Below are 19,742 nucleotides of genomic sequence, written 5' to 3' on the forward strand. Positions count from 1 at the left end.
GCTGGCAGAAACTTAGTCTAACTAGAAACAGAAAAATGTGCGGCCACAACCTTGACAATAAGCCAAACCTGGGTGTTAAACCCCGGTCTTAGATTTCTAGAGAAATACATTTTTGCTACTTTTATAGAAGTTCCACTATATTTTTAATTATCTGTTGAATTGAATATGTCCAGCTGTAGTTTATTAGTGTTTAATACTTTATAGAGAACATTAGGCTTTAGCTAATATGATTTTTAATAAGGTCAAATGCAGTAAATGTCAGTGAAAGTTACAGCTCACTGCAGTTTGTCCACAATAAAATGAAACAAATATTACAGATACAAAGTGTTACTATAGGTAACACTGATCCAGGGGGATGGCCAACCTGTTTTGCCAAACTTGAATAAGGTCGGTTTTGTAGCCTCTGGGGCCAGAACCTAAGAAAAAGGAATTGACAACTGCACAAACACACACACACTGAAGATCAGTGGGATCAATCAAGGGGAGGTGATAACATCAAAGCTATGTAATGTATATCTTTTGATTTCATGCAAGCAATTGGTGGATGTACTTATTTTGATGGTAAACCACTGTGTTAGATAATCTATCTCACCCTTGGCAGCAGGCTGCAGCTCTACACTCAATGAACCCAACCTCTACAGTTCTTCAGTTACAAACTCATGGCTCTGTAACTTTATTTCTCCATCCTCTCAGCCATCCAACTGTCCTTCCTGAATTTTGCTGAGACCATGGATGTACAGGATGAGGAGACACAGACAACAGAGACAAGAGAGAAAAAAAAAACAAAAGCGCAGCCTTGTGCTGAGCTTATTTCCCATAACCCACCCACCCTTGACCCAGCTGTTTCCTCTCACTCTTCCTTTTCTCGCTTCCTCTTTTCTGCATTTTTCACAACTTTGGCTCTCGTCCAAGTTTTCATTTCTGTTACTCTCCTCAATTCCTGCTGTATCATGTCCTACTGAGCTCACACACACAGACTAATGTACTGCACTTGGCAATGGCCATGTATAGCAGTGCTACTGTACAATGTCATCTGTAATATAACACTCGTACTCATGCACGTGCATGCACGCAAACATGACCCTTTACGCTTGCGCAGGCACACACTGAGAAAGTGGAATCTAAGCCTGATAGTTGGAGAGGTGGTTGGCTGTGAATGACTCTCAAATACAGTTTCTAAAAATACAGTAGTCCTTTAAAAGTTTAAGCTATTAACAGACTGGATTCAAAAGAGAACGGTCAACTTACTGTACATAGGGGCTTCTCTTTGCGATGGCAGGAATAGCTCAGGGCAGAGGTTTAATACTGAGGCCTGCATGTGCTCTGTTTACTGTGACTGGTTTTAGGCTGGTTTAGCACAGGCATACATAGGGGTATGACTAAGTAGACACAAAACATACCCTGACACACAAAACACACAACCCCACCCCCTGATTCCACACTAGAGCTGCAATGATTAGTCAATTAATTGATTAGTTGACTGTCAGAAAATTCATCAGAATTTGGTTTTTGATCATTGATTTTTGTTTGAATAATTCTTGATGCTAAAATGTCACACATTCACTGATTCCAGCCGCTAAATTGTAAGGATTTTATGCTTTTCTTTGCCATACATGACACTAACCTGAGTATCTTTGGGTTTTTGGAGTATTGGTTTGATAAAACAAGTTATCTATCAGTTTTAACTATTTTTTGGCATCTTACAGACAAAATGCTTCATCAATTAATCTTGGAAATAACTGCCAAATTAATCAGTAAAGCAAATAATTGTTGCTATCCAGTCTATTCCACGCACAAACCCTATGTTTTCAGACCTAGTGAACCCATTCTGCAAATCTCAGCATCAGTGAGATGCTGTCATGGTATTAGCACTGTCAACTTACGTAATACAGCTGCCTGTAAACTGAACTGATTTAAAGTGATAAATCTGTAATGCTGCAATGCACCATGAGAGACTGACAACCTTAACCAGTCTGTTGGAAATGCACGCAGATTAACTACATTATGAATGTTGGGCTTAATTTTATGTTCTTACAAGAAAAGTTACAAAAAATTGTCAAGACATCTGGAAAGTTGCCAGTTCAATCAGACTAACTGATTTAACTGCAAAAGTATGCACTCAGAAGGATAAAGCAAGGGGGAAAATGGAAAGGGGGCATCGAGTTCAACTGAATTTGACTCTACAAAGTCTGTGAATGAGGGGTGGGCTATGAAGGATGGGTGGTAAAGAAAGAAGACTCAGTAAGAGTGTGCAGCAGAGAGTGGGGTGGGTCATCTTTTGGCATTCAGCCATCCCAGGCTTTAGGCTGAAGTGAAGCGGTAGGTACTTGTTAGGGCAACAGTCACAGACACAATCATCACTATGTAAGGACCACTCCACACAGTGGGCACATAACTGGGTGACCCCCTCCCCCAATCTGTGCCCATATTAGTCACTCTCAAGAGGAGAGTGGGATAAATATAGGGCCTGGCTCTATACAGGGCAGGCCCTGCTAAGGCCTTATGAGTTTGTACCCAAGACAGATGCAGCCCATGGGAAAGACAGGGAGTTAGGTGGTGTGTGTGTCCACAGGTCCACAGGTGCACATTTGGCCCTGCAGCTTGGAGGCACAGACATGGAAAATGCGTCACAAGCAGAAGATACTGACAGATGGATGCGCACAGAGAAAAGTCAAGTTCGTGGAGTGTCAAGGAGGGCCCAGTGGAGGTACATATAGTAACCTCTATCTAGAATGTCCTCATTCGAGTCTGGCTGGGGATCTTTGTCGCACGTCATCTCTCTCTCCTTGTCACGCTCTACTGTCAATCAGTCCAATAAAAGGTAAATTTCCACAAAAAAAAAAAAAAAAAAGTTGAAGAACAGATTGTCGGGCAAAGCTGGAGACACAAGAAAGGAGCAGATGAGGGCAGTCAGAGCAGAAGAGGGTCAGGACAGATAAAGAGAAAGGGGTACCAGGTCACACTAAAGATAGACTTTCATCAACTGGCACAGACAGCAGTTGACATAAGGCCCAGTCTTTTGTATGAGTGTGAGTGAGGACCTCAAATTTTGCTACAGTCTTGTTCCAGTTTCCTTGGTAACCCAGTGTGCAGGCAATGGTGCAAGCGACTGCTACCTTAGTGAACTAAACATACCTGACTTAGGCATGCAGCGTTATTCTGAGACGGATTCAAGTTACGTTTTGACTAGCGCTGACACGATTGCCTCAAAGCTTCTGCCGTTGCCATGGTAACTGCTGTCAAAATCAGTATTCAAACACTGCGTTTTTATTTTAATTATCATCATCATCATCATATTATTATTATTATTATTATTATAAATGCTTTACCACAAAAATCCCAAATAGCCCATGAAGTGAGAAATAATAATCCAACATTTTTATGCATCAACATCAAGACAAGGGCATTTAATTAATCTTAATCTTGTGTGTTAGTCACAAATCTCATTTTACATTACCAGCGCTGACTCTGAAACGGTAGCATGTGACAGATTTACAAGTTACAGCTACGGGAGAAAGATGTTGAAAAAGTCAAGCGTCTGGAATAACGTCTAAATTTGCAAAGATTACCCCCTAAAACTCGAGTGCCAGATATGCCAAAGGAAACTGGCATATCACAAATCTATGAGTTTGGCAAATCACCTGAAAATTGTAATGAACAGCATATGGCTGATGTAAGTGCAACCTGAATATTAACAAGGTATTATGTTGAAGACTGATTTCTGTCCTCATCTTACTGTGCCCCTCCCCCCTCGAAGCTTCGACTATTCGCAGGTAATTCTCACTGAAGCTTCAGGTTCAACCCTAATTTCAATTTACAGTTTAGAAAGATACACGCAGAGAAAAGAGAAGTGAAGAGGCTCAGTAAAACATTATTAAAAGTTGGTTAAATGAGGCCAAATTTAGCTCAGTTGGTAGTGCAACAGTGGCTGAATAAGGTGTTCCATTCCCACTTTGAAAGCTTGTGATAAAAAAAAATGAATAACTTTTGTGCAGTGTACTTTATAATACATGGGACTTCCAAGACACACATCCATTTACCAATACTATCAGATGCCTGGCAACAAATAGGCCTAGCTGTGATACACTAGGTAGGTCTACAGTTGGTGTGATATTCATTTTACTGAAGCTTATCATACAAAATTACACCAAGTTATTTAGGTTATTTGAATTCAGATGCAATACATGCACACAGACACGGACACACATGCATAAGGACTGACCTATATCCAGCTGCCCACATCCCTGCTCAGCTGCTGAATTCCCCTACACAAACACTCAAATCTACACTTTACTTTGTCACTTTTCAGTCTTATATGTTTTCTTTGGAAAACAGGTACGCAACACAAACACACAAGCCGAGCGGAAGAGAGGGGTTTACCGGTATTTCTAAAATTGGTAGGATAACAATGGTGTCTTAGATGCCATTTACCCAAAGTAACACTTAACTCCATCAACAGCCTCAAGGCTTGTAATTACTCATTCAAACCCTGGTTAAACATTAGAGTCCTGCTGACATTTTGGCGAATATAGGAACTCACACTATTAACAAACAGACATATGCACACAAACATGCTGACACACACGTACACACTCGGCGCTATACATAAAAGAATGCTAAAATCCCCTGTGTTGTGATGAGCGCCCTTGTCTATCCTGAGCATTACAAAGGAGTGGTAATAAAAACAACCAACAAGCATCATGCAATGTGGCCAATGCAACCAGGAAGCCAGATTATTCCCACATCTGCTGCTATTTAGTAGACACACACGCCTGCCAGTATGTACTGTGTGTGTGCCTTGTGCAAACTCACATTTAAAAAAACAAAACAAAAACATTTCCTTCAAAACTAGGTGCAGTCCTAATGAGGACTAAATGTTCAATTTGCAGATATAGGCCGTCTTTGACTTTCCAGAAAACCCCACAGAAGGCCAATTCTCACGCAGGGCACAACCAATTACTGACTGCATGAAAATGTTACAAAACAACAGCCAAACACAGACACTAGAACTAAATTAACTGATTTTGTAGAAAATTGGGTAATGTTGATTTCATCACTTTCTAATCCAGTTACAGTAATTTATGCATTGATTTCCCCCACCAACATTTGCTAAGCTTATCTGAGCAAGCTCCATGAGAGAGTTTGGAAACAGTGGAACAGACCATCCTTTGATCTGTCCTGAAGGGCAGACTTGTCTCCACCACATGGATAAGTGAACTAAATCATTTCACATTTCAAAAGCAAAAAGAAGCCTTTGCCTCACTTTGCCTTGATGTCTGCAGACACTGTGGACGACAGATAAGATCTCTGCAAGATACATTAACCGCAACTCCCTTACATCTCGACAAGGACGATATCTCCATTAGTCTTAATAAATCCAGAACATGTATAATAATTAGTTCAGTCGACCGACCTGTGGGACAGAGGACTAAAATTCACTGCAGATGCCTTGCGTTTTCAGATCACAAAATGCTATCTGATCAGTGGCCAATCGCGTAAGGATTCCCAGTGCAGCCTAGTACCGTGTTACAAGGAAATCTACTGGCGTAATCGCTAAGCAATAGAACAAAAATGTCATGTTTCTCGGTTTCATAAACTGTGTGTCAGGAACAAAGTGGATGCATGCCAATTTGTGTGTCACTAAAAAACATTGTCTTGCGATGAGTCAGAGACCTCAGACATTAGTGGGAGTTATTAGTTTATGGATAAAGACCACATTTCAAACAAAAATATACAAAGTTTTGAAAACAGTCTTCTTCTTCAGGCTTATATAGGATATTTTCTGAGTATGTATACAAGACTTCATTCAAAGTTCTTAATCCAACTTAATAACGACTATCTTCATCACTCCAAACGCTCGGATGTTCAAACAAACCCTGTCCCAACCTTGGGCAAACAAGAAGGGAGGGACGAAAGTGCCTCATAAAAACTCTTTGACATGGTGCTCAGGTGATGCATGTTTGTCTCAGGGAAATCGGTGGTGATGTGGCTGCCGTCTGGACCTTTGAAACAGACCGGATGATTCACCCTACCTGCGGAGCCATCACGTCTCAGTGCGGTCTGAAGCGGCACCGACATGACCACGAGCCTGCTACGTCACCAGGAAATACGACGGACACCGATGTTGCAAAACTGTTACAAGTGCGTCCGCTTACTCACAGTGTTACCGACAATGTTGGGAGTTTTGTCACGTTATTCCTACCACCTCCAACTATGTCGACTAGCGTTTGGGCCTCACTTGAATAACGCGTTTACAGTCTTGACTATCCATAATACAGCAAATCAATTTCAAAAACAGAGGGTGAATTCACAGCTTAATCTCTCGCTTGGCAGCGGAGTTGTGCTCATGTTGTCGTCAGGTGCCCTGGTTGTCTCTAGTCTGAATGGAGACCCTTTTACTCCATGGCACCTTTACTGTACCTCCGTCTCATGCACTCCCATCGACTACTATGCGTTAATGTATAAAACGTTCTCAAACCGCCGCGTACTCCAGAGGGCATCTACCCTCCACAACTTGCCGCCCTGTTAGAAACTTACAGCTGGTTGATCTGATTTTTTGACACCACCGCGTCGTCGCTGAAGTAGGGCACCATCTTGGCCCCGCAGCAGGAGCAGAAGCCGACCGCCGACGAGCTGTCGGAGCCGGACACGGCGCCGAGGGTCATGCCGGCCGGGGGGGGGGGGGGAGGAGGAGGAGGAGGAGGGTATCAGGTGTTCTTGGTGCGAGAGAGAACTTTTACTCCTCTCCCGCAGTCATGTGCTCCGGCATGGCGAGGAGGCAAACAGCTGTCTTCATTCGGGTTTTCACGGCCGTAATACAGTAGAAAATGACCAGACAGCGACCGCAACAAAAAAAAAAAAAAAAAAAAAAAGAGAAGTTTCCAAACCGGAATTCTGTTGCAATTAATTAAGCAGGGCAACTAAATTTCGCACATTGTGTTGCTGCTCCCGACGGCAACGCCTGGCTCCCCAGAATGTCCTAATAAAGAGAAAGCGAGTCGCATTTTCAACAACTCTCCGCACCGTTCTCAAAACGCTATTTATCCCCGCTACTAGCGACAGTACCCTTTGCCATGTACAGTACTGAGCCACATGACTTCGGGTCTCTACCGAAGAAAGTCATAGGAGGGAGGAGACACGTGTTTTTGGGAAAAGCGAGGGGCCAATGAGCACAACAGGGGAGTACGACCGCCCACACTGCCAGCACCCCGCAGCTACAGTCGCTGAAGAAAAGAAAACAAAACAGTTTGTATACAAAGCGCCGGCGACCGCGCGCCGTACAGGTGTTTACTCCAGCGGCTGAACAGACCTGTAAATTCGTCCCTCCTGATAAGGGGGAGCGCGTATCAGTAGACTCGCTGCCTGTAGTGTTTGGTTGAAAGCGGCACACTCTTGGTACTACATGGCCCATGGTCGCCCATCCATGACAGATTATACTGTAACACTGTAGGTCAGGATAATACGTTTTAGTAATGCTAATAATTTGTTTATATTGTTAGAAGAAACTGCTGTCCAACAGCTGACTGAGTGTCCTGGTTCAACAAGGTCAACAGGGGATGTGCTCATTATGCCAAAGTAACAGTCAATGAAACCCACATGGGCTTTTGGTTTGGCGGTCAGGTCACTGAGGAGATTTCACTTGTCTCCTCTCCACCCTGTTCTGCCACAAAGTTTGTGGCTGGGTTACATAAGGAGCGAGAGCAAATGAGAAACAGGCTGAGGATATCCAGACTGTGCTGCGGCAGTGGAGATACACCGGAGCCTGTCTTGTCTAGAAGGTCTGGAGGAGAGATCACCCTTCACATTATGCGAGTCAGTGGATATCAAGGATCAGCTGACATACTCCATGCCGTAAGATGCACTAGGGCGTTAGTCTTCAGGTCCACTCGTCGATTGGTTGGTCGATATGCTCCCCTCCGACCAAGTTCTCACTGGTCGGACAGTCACCGGTGTTACCGTCATAAGGAGCAAAGTGCTACATCAATAGCTTTCCAGGATTAATCCTTTATCTCAGCAGTGGAGGGACAGACTACCCATGAAACCGAGGGGGGGGTTGGGGGGTGACACACTCAACAACCAACACGGCACGTCATATAAAAAGGGTAGGGTAACATGTCTGCGTTAGGATGCTCTGTCGGCTTTCGTTGTGTAACGCTTGAGGCTTTGAGTGTATATCCCTCACTAGTTTTTGTGCTGGGATCAACAGTTGATATAGTTTTATTTTCAGAAATCATATGAATATGGGCAGGTGGTCAGCTCTGAGTCTATTGTTATCATTTCAGTATAAAATAACTAGGTTAAAATGATTTAATATGCTGCAAATACTAGCGTTTTATGTCTATTTGTAATTCATTCAGGCTAATAAGGCCACCAGGTAGAGTGCACTCAATGCACTTTGGCCTACAGTCCTAGGATGGAGATGTGTTTTGGCTCTTTTATAGCTTATTACATTTTACATTTTATATTCTACTGGCATGCCAACATATAGGGCCCTACGTAAGCTGACAACAATTTGAAAAACACTGTAAAACTAAAAGCCCCCTCATCATATTCCTACCAGCAAGTGCAAATTCTAAACTAAAACATCTGTAGAAAAATGACCTCCGTGCAGTGCAGCTAAGCTTTATAACAATGTTTATGTAAGGTCTGCTTTATGTTTTGGCTGTTTTCCAGAGCAGAGCAGTTATCAACAGGGAGTATGACTGAGAAAGAGGGCACTATTAAATATGCTGTTATACAACACACATTTGAAGAGTTCAAAAACTTTCCAGCCCATTATTATTCACTGATATCTGCACATTATGCTTGTGTTGTAGGTCTCAGAGCACTCCTGAGCTGTGAGGCTGTGAGGAAGCTGGAGTGCTACTGATCCCAGCCTGACCAGAGTGTATGATGGATCAGATGAATCATTCCTAGCTAATGTATCTTAACCAATTTGCACGCACCATGTCAAATATAGTGTTTTACACAAGACTTTTTATATTTACGTATGCAGCCCACAGACACACACTTTGGTCAGCTGTAGGATTCCGCCGCCTCCATAAAGTAAATGTTATTATATTGTCCAATCCTCTGATACTTACTGAATGGGACATTTTAGGCAAGACACTACAGGTGAGTAGGGTAAAAATTTTATCTGATAGATATCACCATGAAACGTCCCCAGTTGATTTCTTACATTATTTTTTGTATTACAATTTTTCTGGAATTTGATGATTAAATACGCAATTAAGTCGTTATCTAACTAGCTAAATGGCATGAATTTCCAGAACAGAAATCTGAACATTGGAGAAAGCCAGGTTCAAAATTCTTGTTTCCTTTTTGTTGACATACAGTATGACAGAGGGGATATCTCCTTTTATCACTCTATAAATAAGAAAATACAGTCAGCAGCCATAAAAAGAAAAAAAATTTTTTTTTAAAATCAATTTTCGCCATGTTTTTAGTAATAAATGTTATATAAGATATGAATGATATTTGAAAAAACTCCTCTGTATAAACCTTAAGAATATAGATAAGAATAAAACTGGAAAGTTTGGTGTAGGCAAGTGCTACTGAAGTAGAGATTTCGGCCTCAGTGTATGAGAAAAAACTCATTTTGAGAAAATGGCCTTTAAAGATTGTAAAATTCCATATATTTTTATCGGAAACCACTATAAACAGACACGATATCTAACGATATTGTGGACGATATAAAGCAAATGACCATGTTTAGATCTGGTAACATTGTGCAGGAGAGAGAGAGAGAGCTTTACAACGATACCTGTGATTACATTGCGCAGAGAACGATCGCATGTTGCGTTAGAATGCTAACTTCTGGTGAATTTAGGAGAAATCAACAGATGCAAAAACACAAAGTGTAGTGAAATAAACACCTACATTTGTGTTCCTGCTGTTTTTTTATTTTCACTAGTCTGAAATAAGTCATGTTATTTTTGCCTGTAGTGTCTTGATACTGTTTCTAAATTACCTCAAACATACTTTGGCATTTCAGTACTGGAATTTCTTTATACATACAGGCTGATATCAGTTTAGCTCTAGTATTAGTTTTTTTCATGACTTAACTGCGAGACAGGAACCTGGGGAACTTATTACTGCTTGAAACTATAATTATTTTCATTTGTTTACATGTCTCAACTTAACAAAAACAATCCATGCATTACTCATTTTAAGTCAGTCAACACATTACACACTACAGTAACCTTACACAGATATTTTCAGTTTATTTAGCAATTCTACAAAACTTTAAAAATTTTAAATACATTTTAAGATATACTATAAATATTTTCCTAAATAATTAATGTTGTACCATTTCAGGGGGCTTTTCCTTCTTCGCTGGACATTTTCAAGAAGACAATGGACATGCAGCAGGTGACTGCATATGTTTAACACTAGACTCCACATGTGTTCTGCCAATTACATCACATATGAAACAAGCACACCATCAGCTGTACTCCTGCCATCACACTACACTTTGCTTAATCACACCTTCCTAATGAGAACTTTTGCATCACAGGGCAAACTGTCCAATGAGCTCTGCCAGCAACTGTAACCATATAACCCACATGCATGCAGCTGCTCCAGTGCTCTTGTCACATGGTTCTGTTTAGTGTTGTCAAATTTACCGGCACTCAGTAGGAACTTATTTTTCTGCGTGCTGGTAACATGAGAGTCTGTTGTGGTGATTAGCTGGGCCCTGGACACATTGCACAATCTTCTCCCAATACATGTCTTTCTCTGCCACTTGATGGGAATGGGCAGAAACATGCAGGTCAGCGATGCTGTTGTTAGGGAGCGGAGTATATTTAAAAGTGTGTGTGTGTTTGTGTGTGAATGGGAGTCCTCCTAGAGTGAGCCCACCATCTGACCGCGTCCTTGCTCAGTATATAAAGCCAGATGATTACCATGTACTGAGCCCCGAAATGGGCTACTTTTACCACACTCACAGCAGATCTAACCTGCATAATAATTTACTGTACTTTGAAAAACAAACACTCATCTTCCATCCTAAAATGCCAACCACTTCTGAGGAAAAAAGTGTGATGGAGTTAAAGTAGTGGCTAAAAACACCTAGCCACAAAACCTCCAAACAAACAACTTAAAAATAATTTTCAAGATTGAAAACAAAGCAACAAGCAACCTAGGTTACAATGCCTTAGGTTCAAATGTTTGCTGACTACCCAGCCCACTCAGCTGCGATAGGAGCACTTAACCTTGGAGAAACAGGGAGCCGTCTTAAATGGCAGATAAGACAAAGACAGATCTGTTAGCAAAAGTAGCCTCTGTACAGTAACCAAACATGCACTGCAGCTAGGAAGCACTAGTTTAGAGACCCTATAGAGTAATCTTCCCAGTCCTGGGTCAAATACTTTGCAAAAATACATTTTTGTGTTGGCTGATTTTGGTAGGATGATCCTATTTCCATACTATTGAGTGACATATATTGCATTTTGAAATGAATATTCTGTGGTCTGTAGCATGTGCACGTCCCTTATTTGGTGCATAATGGCAAAATTCACTTTTTATACCACAGAATAAAGACAATGAATATACAGTAGATTAATTATAATTATTATATGCTTACCATTCTAAATTGTAACATGAGATACACTTAGTGAGCATTTCATGAATTCTGCAGGAAAAAATACTGCATCACATTTTGCACACACAATGTCCTTTTGTGCCCCGTAACCTACATTTTGTGTGTGAAATGCAGCATGTATAACTTCGTACCCCATATCCAATCTCTCTTTTCAGTGGTGGGAAACTGATATATACACCCATGTAGGCACTAATCTAAGACAGGGAGTACTCCATGTTTCAACAGCAGGTGTGGGAAGACAGAAGGCAGGTGTGGTATCTAGTGCTGGGTGTAAATGACAGAGGAACAGCCTATAAACCTAGAGAGGCATGTCTCCACATAAAGAGCAGGTGCTCAAACAGTTTGCCCTCGGCCTGGTGGGCATTACTGCAACTTTCCCTTCTTGTTCTAATGGCGGCACCCGTTAAGTTCTTGGCCTGACGAACCTGCTCTGTTTGTGTGGATTTGGGTCACAAATGATGAATGAGTCCATACTGTATAATGGATATTAAACAGTGTGAAAAGAAACTTGCAGAGCAAATGAGTTTGACCCATCTACAGTCAGAATGTATTCGTTTAGCGTGCTGTTGTTAGGTATGCTGTACAGTAGGGTAGACAATGGAAAGATACGGTCAGAGAGAGAACAACTAAACACCACTCTTCTTTGTTCTCTCGGCCTTTTCTCCTCCACGGCCTAGTTTGACTACAGTAGGTACAATACACTGACACAGGCCCGACTTAGCAGTAATTTTTCCTTCATATGGGCACTCTATGAACTGCAAACCAAACAGAGAAGATAACTGAAGCAAGTACTGTCACTGACATTTCAAATGGGCCATTATAGTATGTGCTTTAACAATACTGATGCTGTTTAACAGCATGAACACCTTTTAAAACAGTAGGTGTTTTCCACACCTCTGTACTTTGAGTAACAGGTGCAAGACTGAGAACTCCTGCATAGAAACTAGTTTAGTGATCTGAGAAACATGCAAGCTGAACATCATTGCAAAAAGTGGACCCTGAGAGACCACAAGGATCCATAAACTCGTGGCCTACATTTTAGCCTTGCTTTCTCACAGGAACTTCTCATTTCTAATTTCTGCTTTATGTTTCAGTTCTACAGTATATCTTATGCCTTTTGTTTTTGCTATTTCATGTCATCGCCAAACGGAAGATACTCTTGTGTAGAGGACTTAAAGTGAATAAATATTCCATGATTAAGTGTAAGAAAGGTGTATTATCAGAAAATAAAAACAAATTTGACCATACAAACTGTATGTTCCTGTGATTTTGCTACCTTTGACAGCTGTACCATGTCACCTGATAGCCCTGCAGACAGTCACCAGTGGGGGTAGGAATCACCTCTTTTATGTAGCAGCCACAGCAGAACGAAACTAATCATCCCCTCTCACCATTTTCCCAATCATTTTAAGATTTACACTAGAATAAAACCTTGAAATGTAGGTTTTATAGCCCTGGACAGAAAAAAAAAAGTTTATCTAAAACTGTCCTTGACAGTGTCAGTCCTGAGGCAGCAGTGTGTGGCAGAGATTCATTATTGCATTGCAGTAACAGTATACTTCATTGGTGTGGTGCAGCGGGTACAGACAGCTGTTTGTGTGTGTCTGTGTGAAAGAGATGTTAACAGAGAGAGAGAGAATAAGAGACAGATACAGAGTGTGAGTCAGTGAGTAGTTTACTTGACATGGGAGAAGAGCGAAAAATCAAGTCAGAGTGAAAATATTACTGCAATGCTGCAAACACCAAAGCTCCCTTCAGTCTCAGTGGCCCCTATGATATAGGAGCCAATACGATATATTGGCCTGTACTGCTATTTGAATACATATGTAGGGTGGGGAGGACACAGTTAATTGGACCTCTGCTCTTATGTAACACACATTACAAGTCACACAGCACTGCCCTTTGCTGCATCTTGCACATCTCTGCGAGTGTGCGTGGTTTTGAGCAAATGGTGAGCTAGGTAACTGAGCCAAATGGTAAAACAGGACTATAATGACATTAGGCATATGGGGAATAAGCTCTGTGTGTGTGTGTGTGTGTGTGTGTGTGTGTGTGTGTGTGTGTGTGTGTGTGTTTGTGTGTTTGTGTGTGTACGCGCATATATCCATGGACATGACTCCACTAGCTGCTGTTGCTTTGCTGTATTACCTAACAGATAATTGGGACCACATGTCCTTCTAGGCAATATTGGGGTGTGGTAAAGGCTTGCAGGAGTGATGTCACCATGTTTCAATTATCAATTACAGTGTGCGTGGCACAGCCCCAAATCTTTTCTGGCAGGTTCCACTCAACTTTCTTACTGTAAAAGTTTCATGCTCTATAGGTGCTCAACGTGAGGCAGTTGACTGATCTTGGACCAGTTGGAATCATAAACTGAAATTATTATCATATTGTTGTATAGGTTTTCAATTATTACTGCCGCAAATGAAGTCATGTTTTCAACCCAGTTTTCCCACATTTTGGAGAGCAGGAAATCTCAAAAAATGTGGAAATGAATACCAATTAAATTTAGTAGAAAATTAGTTGTAGATGCAATCTCCTTTCCTCCTTGCTAATATTATGGCTTTATAAGCCAATGTATGTGTGCAGAATAAAAAATTCTTGGGCCTGACAGTTAGTGCATGATACCCTGCTGTGTGAATGAGCTCAGGACTGCAGACTTTGACCCTCCTAACGACTGCAAACCAGTAGGAGCCTGAGCAGCTTTTTTTCAGATGTGTTTGATTTTGCCAGGCAAGATCTCGCTGGCCCCATGTAGTGTGAGGGGGTCCATGACACGCATGAACGAAATCTGAGAGCAATCCTGGAAATTGACACAGTAGAGAAGTTCAATCTCAACTTCACAGGGAAGAACTCAGCACTACTTCTTAGCACCAACATTCAAAGATGAGACAACCTTGGTACAAGACTGGCAGGTAGCTCTTTTAGAGTCTGGACTCTGATTGAAATATGTCATTATCTATTGTTATGTACAGGGTTTCTGACAAATATCTCATGGTTCCTCACAATCATTCAGCTTTACCCTATATCTGATGTCCACAGCCTCCTAACAGGACGGCAACAATTCACTCAGGCCAGTCCTTCAGTCTACAGTGGCCTCACAGGGAAAGATATCAAACTGTCTTAGGCTCAGCTGAACACAGTGGGAGTGCATCTGTCAAGTCTTGCTGTGGTTTCTCATTACCTTCGGAATTAGACAGTACCAACAGTAATAACAAGTTGTAACTTAAAAATATTATTACTAATAACATACATTAAAAGCTTAACACAGAAAATCAAATGAAAAAGCCCAACTATTTGGATTGCACTTCAAAGCTTAGATTAGTCAAGAAAAGCCCGTTACAAAGTCCATTAAAGATGGAAAGGCTGTTCAGGCTTTGATGTTCCACTCCCTATCTAATGATTGTGTGCTACTGTCTGCACAGACAGACTGTAGTTTAGGGATAACATTTAAAGTAATAGAGACTCTGTGTGAGCCTTCAGCACAGCGAAGACATAATTTCCATGTTCAATAGTAACTGGTTATAGGCATAAAGTAAGTCAGACGCACACACACACACACACACACAAACATAAAGCCTGTGTTCAGCTTGTCCTCTGTAAAGTATGTGAAATCCATTCAAATTCTGTCTTGGCCCAGGATCCAGTACAATGACAAAGCAACCTGAGTCATCTAAGCAAAAGGACAATAAGTGGTGACGTCCTTGTCTTTTATGAAGATACAAATGCACTTCTCAAAAGTAAATCATCTACTCACCACAACCATCAGGGAGAACCGTGCCATAAAGATCAGTGGACCGGCATAATATTGACAAAAGTACTTACAAAGACACTATTTGTTTACAGCATGAAAAGCTATTCCCAAAAAAAAAATATTATTAACAGTTTTTAAATTGCTTTGGCACAATCCTCAGATGACACTGTGTGAATTTTACTGCAAATCTCCATTTCTAAAGTAACTAGTAACTCCAGCTGTCAGATAAATGTAATGCAGTAAAAAATACAATATTTCCTTCTGAAATGCAGTGGAGTAGAAGTGTAAAGTGGCATGAAAGGAAAATACTCAAGTCAAGTAAAAGTACCTGAAATTTGTATATAAGTATAGTAGTTGAGCAAATGTACGTAGTTAAATTCCACCAGTGGGTACAATAGCTTTGACATTTTGTATTTTCTCTTTGACACTCCTTCTGTAGTAAGGTGCTTGTTGAACACGACACATAGTAGAAACAGTACAAAATGACAGTGATAATCTGTTGAATATAGGCTTTTTGTTGACAACTTTGTTTGTGTGATAGGAGTTTTAATGCATATTACACAGCTGTAAAGGAAACTTAACTTTACTAGTGGAAAACACAATTTCAGTGGACTGACACAATTCCTTTTACTTGTTACAGTCTTGTTTAGGGAAGATTAAGAGAATTTTCATTTTGGTTGCATTGAGAGAACAGTTTTTTATTTTGACACATAAATTGACCTTTTGCAGATCAAATGATGTGTTGTGCTGCTCTGTATAAAATTAATGCAACAATTGCATTAAAGTTTTAAGAACATTAATGTATTCAGTAATTGAGGAAACACTGAAAATCTGACGTACAGCCTCCCCCTAGTGGCCTGAGTCTCAACTTACATTTTCTAGGCTACGCAATTGAAGCGTGTGAAAGAACAGAGATATTCCAGGAAACTGGAGACAGAGTATGACAAAACAGGAAGTGGTCTCACCTCCTGGGTTGGGAGCGGCGGTCATCCTCACCACTGCCCGACTCCTAGTGCGACAGACAGAGGATTGGGGGGAAAAAAATCATCAAAAAGCAGAAATTAATATTCAATACCTGCATCACTTCACATCAGCCTTGGTACCAGCAGCTAGCATTTCAGAAAGAACACACTGTATCACTTTGACCAAAGAGACTTGGGTGTCTATTTGCACCACGTGCTGAGTCACACTCAATTAACCTTGCATTAAAAGAGTGTTAAATTGGCTGGCAGCTAGGCCGGCTACATCAAGCCTTTCATCTGCGACTTCAGTCACAAGGCCGGGCCGGCGTGATATTTTAACTGAGGCTCAGAGCAGGGACCAGGGATAAGGTTGAAACAGACTGCCTGTCCGTGCCTTCCCCTCTCTGTCTCTCTTTTTCCAAAATGCAATCATCATCCTCCCCCACTACTGCAACCAGCGCAGTTCACCACACACACACTCACACACAGACAATTTTAATCCCAGCCTGCTTCAGTAATCCCTCACAAAACTCATGGAACTTTCTCTTTGGCATCAATCTGTCTATCCTGGCCAATGTGTGTGTGTGTGTGTGTGTGTGTATTGGCCAGGAATGCTGATGAATGCTGATATAAGATGATGATGGATGAGGAAGATTAGGCTGAGAGCTGGATGCAGTAAGTCAGGAGGAGCAGAAGCCTGAGAAGGAAGGATAGAGTTCATCTATTCCTGCGCCCGCTACCACAGATGTGATTAGGCTTTGGAGAGGCAGCTGGCTGAAAGAGACTCCCTGCATCATCAGCCCAACAGCCTGCCTTCAAGACAAAATATGGTGACACTGAAGAAATAGGAGTCCACGCATGGACTCAAACCCTCCCTGTGCATGCGCACAAACCCACACACACTCACACACACACACCTGACAAAATGCCTAGCTCAGCAGATTTCAAAGACAAGTGTGATACCAGTATACAATTACACCTCTGCAAAGCACTCACACACATTACTGATGCAATGTGGCGTACACTTCCAATATGTGATTAAAACAACACACTATAATAAGCCTATCCTTTGTTAGAGTGTAATGTACAAGCTGATCTCCATGGTTACCATGCCATCGTATGGATGTGTAGGGATTTGTTTTATAGCCAATGAGAACAGGAGATGTGGTGTGCTGCTAAGCAGATTACTGTACACTAAGACTGCAGGGTGTCTTTTCCCCACTGTGCTGAAGGCAAATAATGGAAGCTGCGTTTATCAATGGGTCGATTAATCTGTTTAATTTGCAAAAGAGCTGATCAAATGCTTAGGAGGCAGCATACTTGAGAAAGCCTATCACAGATATTCTCAAGTGGCAATGGAATTCCAGCTTTGCCTCTCATGACTGTTGAACTTTCTTTTAGGATCTCATTCTCAACTCTTGCCTCCACATACCACTCTGTTCTTCTGTCCCTTTCCCAGGTTTCTGCCCCTTGCCCCCCCCCAGCACCAGACATCTCACAAGAGCGCTCACATGGCTGCTTCCCATCAGGAATGGGTCTCATGACAAGCAGCTGGTAACCTCAGCATGGGATCCTCTCAGTGTCTCAAAGCTACAAAACCCTCACTGCTGGGTCTCAGACTTATGAATTCACCTTAAATCATAACTAATGTGTGCTGGTCAAGATTTTAATGCACGTGCATTCGAATGTGGCCAAAAGCCAAATTCAAATGAGAGCTCTGAGCTGTAATGCCATCGAGAAACATAATGGCCCTGTAAGGATGTTTTTGTGTGATGTAAATGACTCCATTCATGCTGCTTTCTGTTTTTCTCAAATTTACCCACCGCCAGCATAGTTCTACAACCACTACCAGCCATTATATGAGTTTGACGCCTGTCGCCCATCTCTCTGCTGGGGATTTTCCTAATCTATTCACCATAATTTGCATGGCTTTCCTCGTGTGAATTCTCGATCAGACAGGGCAATGGCCGGAATACAGTCAGTCACTGCACTGTGGATAGATGGAGCTGCACCATGCCTTGTTAACCCGAGGTCGGGATCTTCAGTCAAAAATCATTATTACAGCATAGGTCTTATCTAAGGCAGCCACGCCACCATCACCACCACCACCACCACCACCACCACAACAACCCCTGCCTGCGTCAAGGGCTCGAAACCTGACATGGGAAGCCTCAAAGTGTCGGAGGGGATAAGGGGACTGTCCCACTGCGACCAACACGGTCTGACAGGCCTGTCACACTAACCTGCTTTCCAGGCAGCTTCTCTCCCTGCACTGTCACTCCACTGACCAGTGGTAACGGAAGTCAGTTTGCAGTTGCGGTGCCAACACGACTGGGGGGAGCCTGTCATGTTTGATAACCATAGAATAAACATGACCAATAACGACTTTTACTGCCAATTCAAGCAGCGGCTTAAATAATGTTTCAGTTTGTCAGGCGGCTGCTCTGAAGCGACTCTGGGTTCACGGGGAGTTACTGAGTTAGCAAACACGAGCTCTAACGGCTAACATCATCTAGCTAAATTGGAGTTAGGTTGCGGAGCCAGCTAACTTTGCACCAAGCTGAACAACTTGGAAGACAACCCGCACCCCCCTGCCGGACTGTGAGCGGCCACTCTCAGGATGTAGTTTGATGCTAGCAGCGAGGTTAGCCACCCCATAGGCATTTGCCCTGAGTGGTGAGAGCCGGGCTAGCGTCAACGGTAGTCTGGCTGTGACAGCCTTAACGAAATTGAACCTAAACGTCAAACCAGTTCAGGGACACTTACCGACACACAGGGGCTGGAGGTAGTGCTCGGCGTCGGCGACCGCTGGACGGTGACCAGCGCCATCCCGGCTGTTCCTGCTCAGACCTCGGTCACCTCGGGGAGCGAAGCGCAGGGACTCCAGACATTATTTTAGACAGAAACTACAGTACACCGGGCTCCTGAGGTTATTTCTCTGGTCGTTGCTTAGTGGCCGCTGCTAGTGTCAAGTTAAACAGAGTCATTGAGTATATCCGATCTTTACTTTTTTTTTAAATACAAATTGCATTCAGGATATGTTGATTTAGCTAAAACAATATCTTATTTAAAAAATCTATTCGACAGCTTAGATTTCAGTGATTATTTACAAACGTTATCAATAACTAATCTGGTATTTTTGTCGGTTTGGAGACCCTCTTAACCGATCATTCATGCCGTCTTGTTTAACGCGGACAGTCCTGTGCTTTTATTTTGGTAGGTAAATTCAGAAGCTCCGCTCTCGGCTTTTCCTAACTCCGGTGGGCTTGACAGCACTGGGGCTGCCTTGCCGGAGTCGAGCGCTTGCGCTCTGGCGACCAACTGTCAAACGGGCTCGTTGGCCGCTTGATGAATATTCTCACTCCCATTCATCCAGAGATCACTACCAATCGACCAATGAAACTGAGAAATTGATACGGATCAC

The 19,742-nt window shown here is 42.2% G+C and overlaps 1 protein-coding gene across 2 annotated transcripts in view; it reads right to left on the reverse strand.

Moving 5' to 3' along the window:
* ssh2a (slingshot protein phosphatase 2a) overlaps positions 1 to 19,264 on the reverse strand; it is a 32,789-nt gene extending 13,525 nt beyond the window's left edge. The window contains exons 1-2 of one of the 2 annotated variants that reach the window (XM_040131026.1): positions 19,085 to 19,264; positions 16,322 to 16,365 (exon numbers count right to left, since the gene is read on the reverse strand). In XM_040131026.1, coding sequence (XP_039986960.1) covers positions 16,322 to 16,365; positions 19,085 to 19,147 — 107 coding nt within the window. In that variant the 5' untranslated portion in view covers positions 19,148 to 19,264. Of the gene's footprint in view, positions 1 to 6,537; positions 7,118 to 16,321; positions 16,366 to 19,084 lie in introns of those variants that run through there. The other variant, XM_040131025.1, reaches the window with a different exon arrangement.
* Between the last annotated feature and the right edge of the window lie 478 nt (positions 19,265 to 19,742).

The sequence above is a fragment of the Xiphias gladius genome, chromosome 7, assembly GCF_016859285.1.
Source record: "Xiphias gladius isolate SHS-SW01 ecotype Sanya breed wild chromosome 7, ASM1685928v1, whole genome shotgun sequence".
NCBI classification, from domain to species: Eukaryota; Metazoa; Chordata; class Actinopteri; order Istiophoriformes; family Xiphiidae; genus Xiphias; species Xiphias gladius.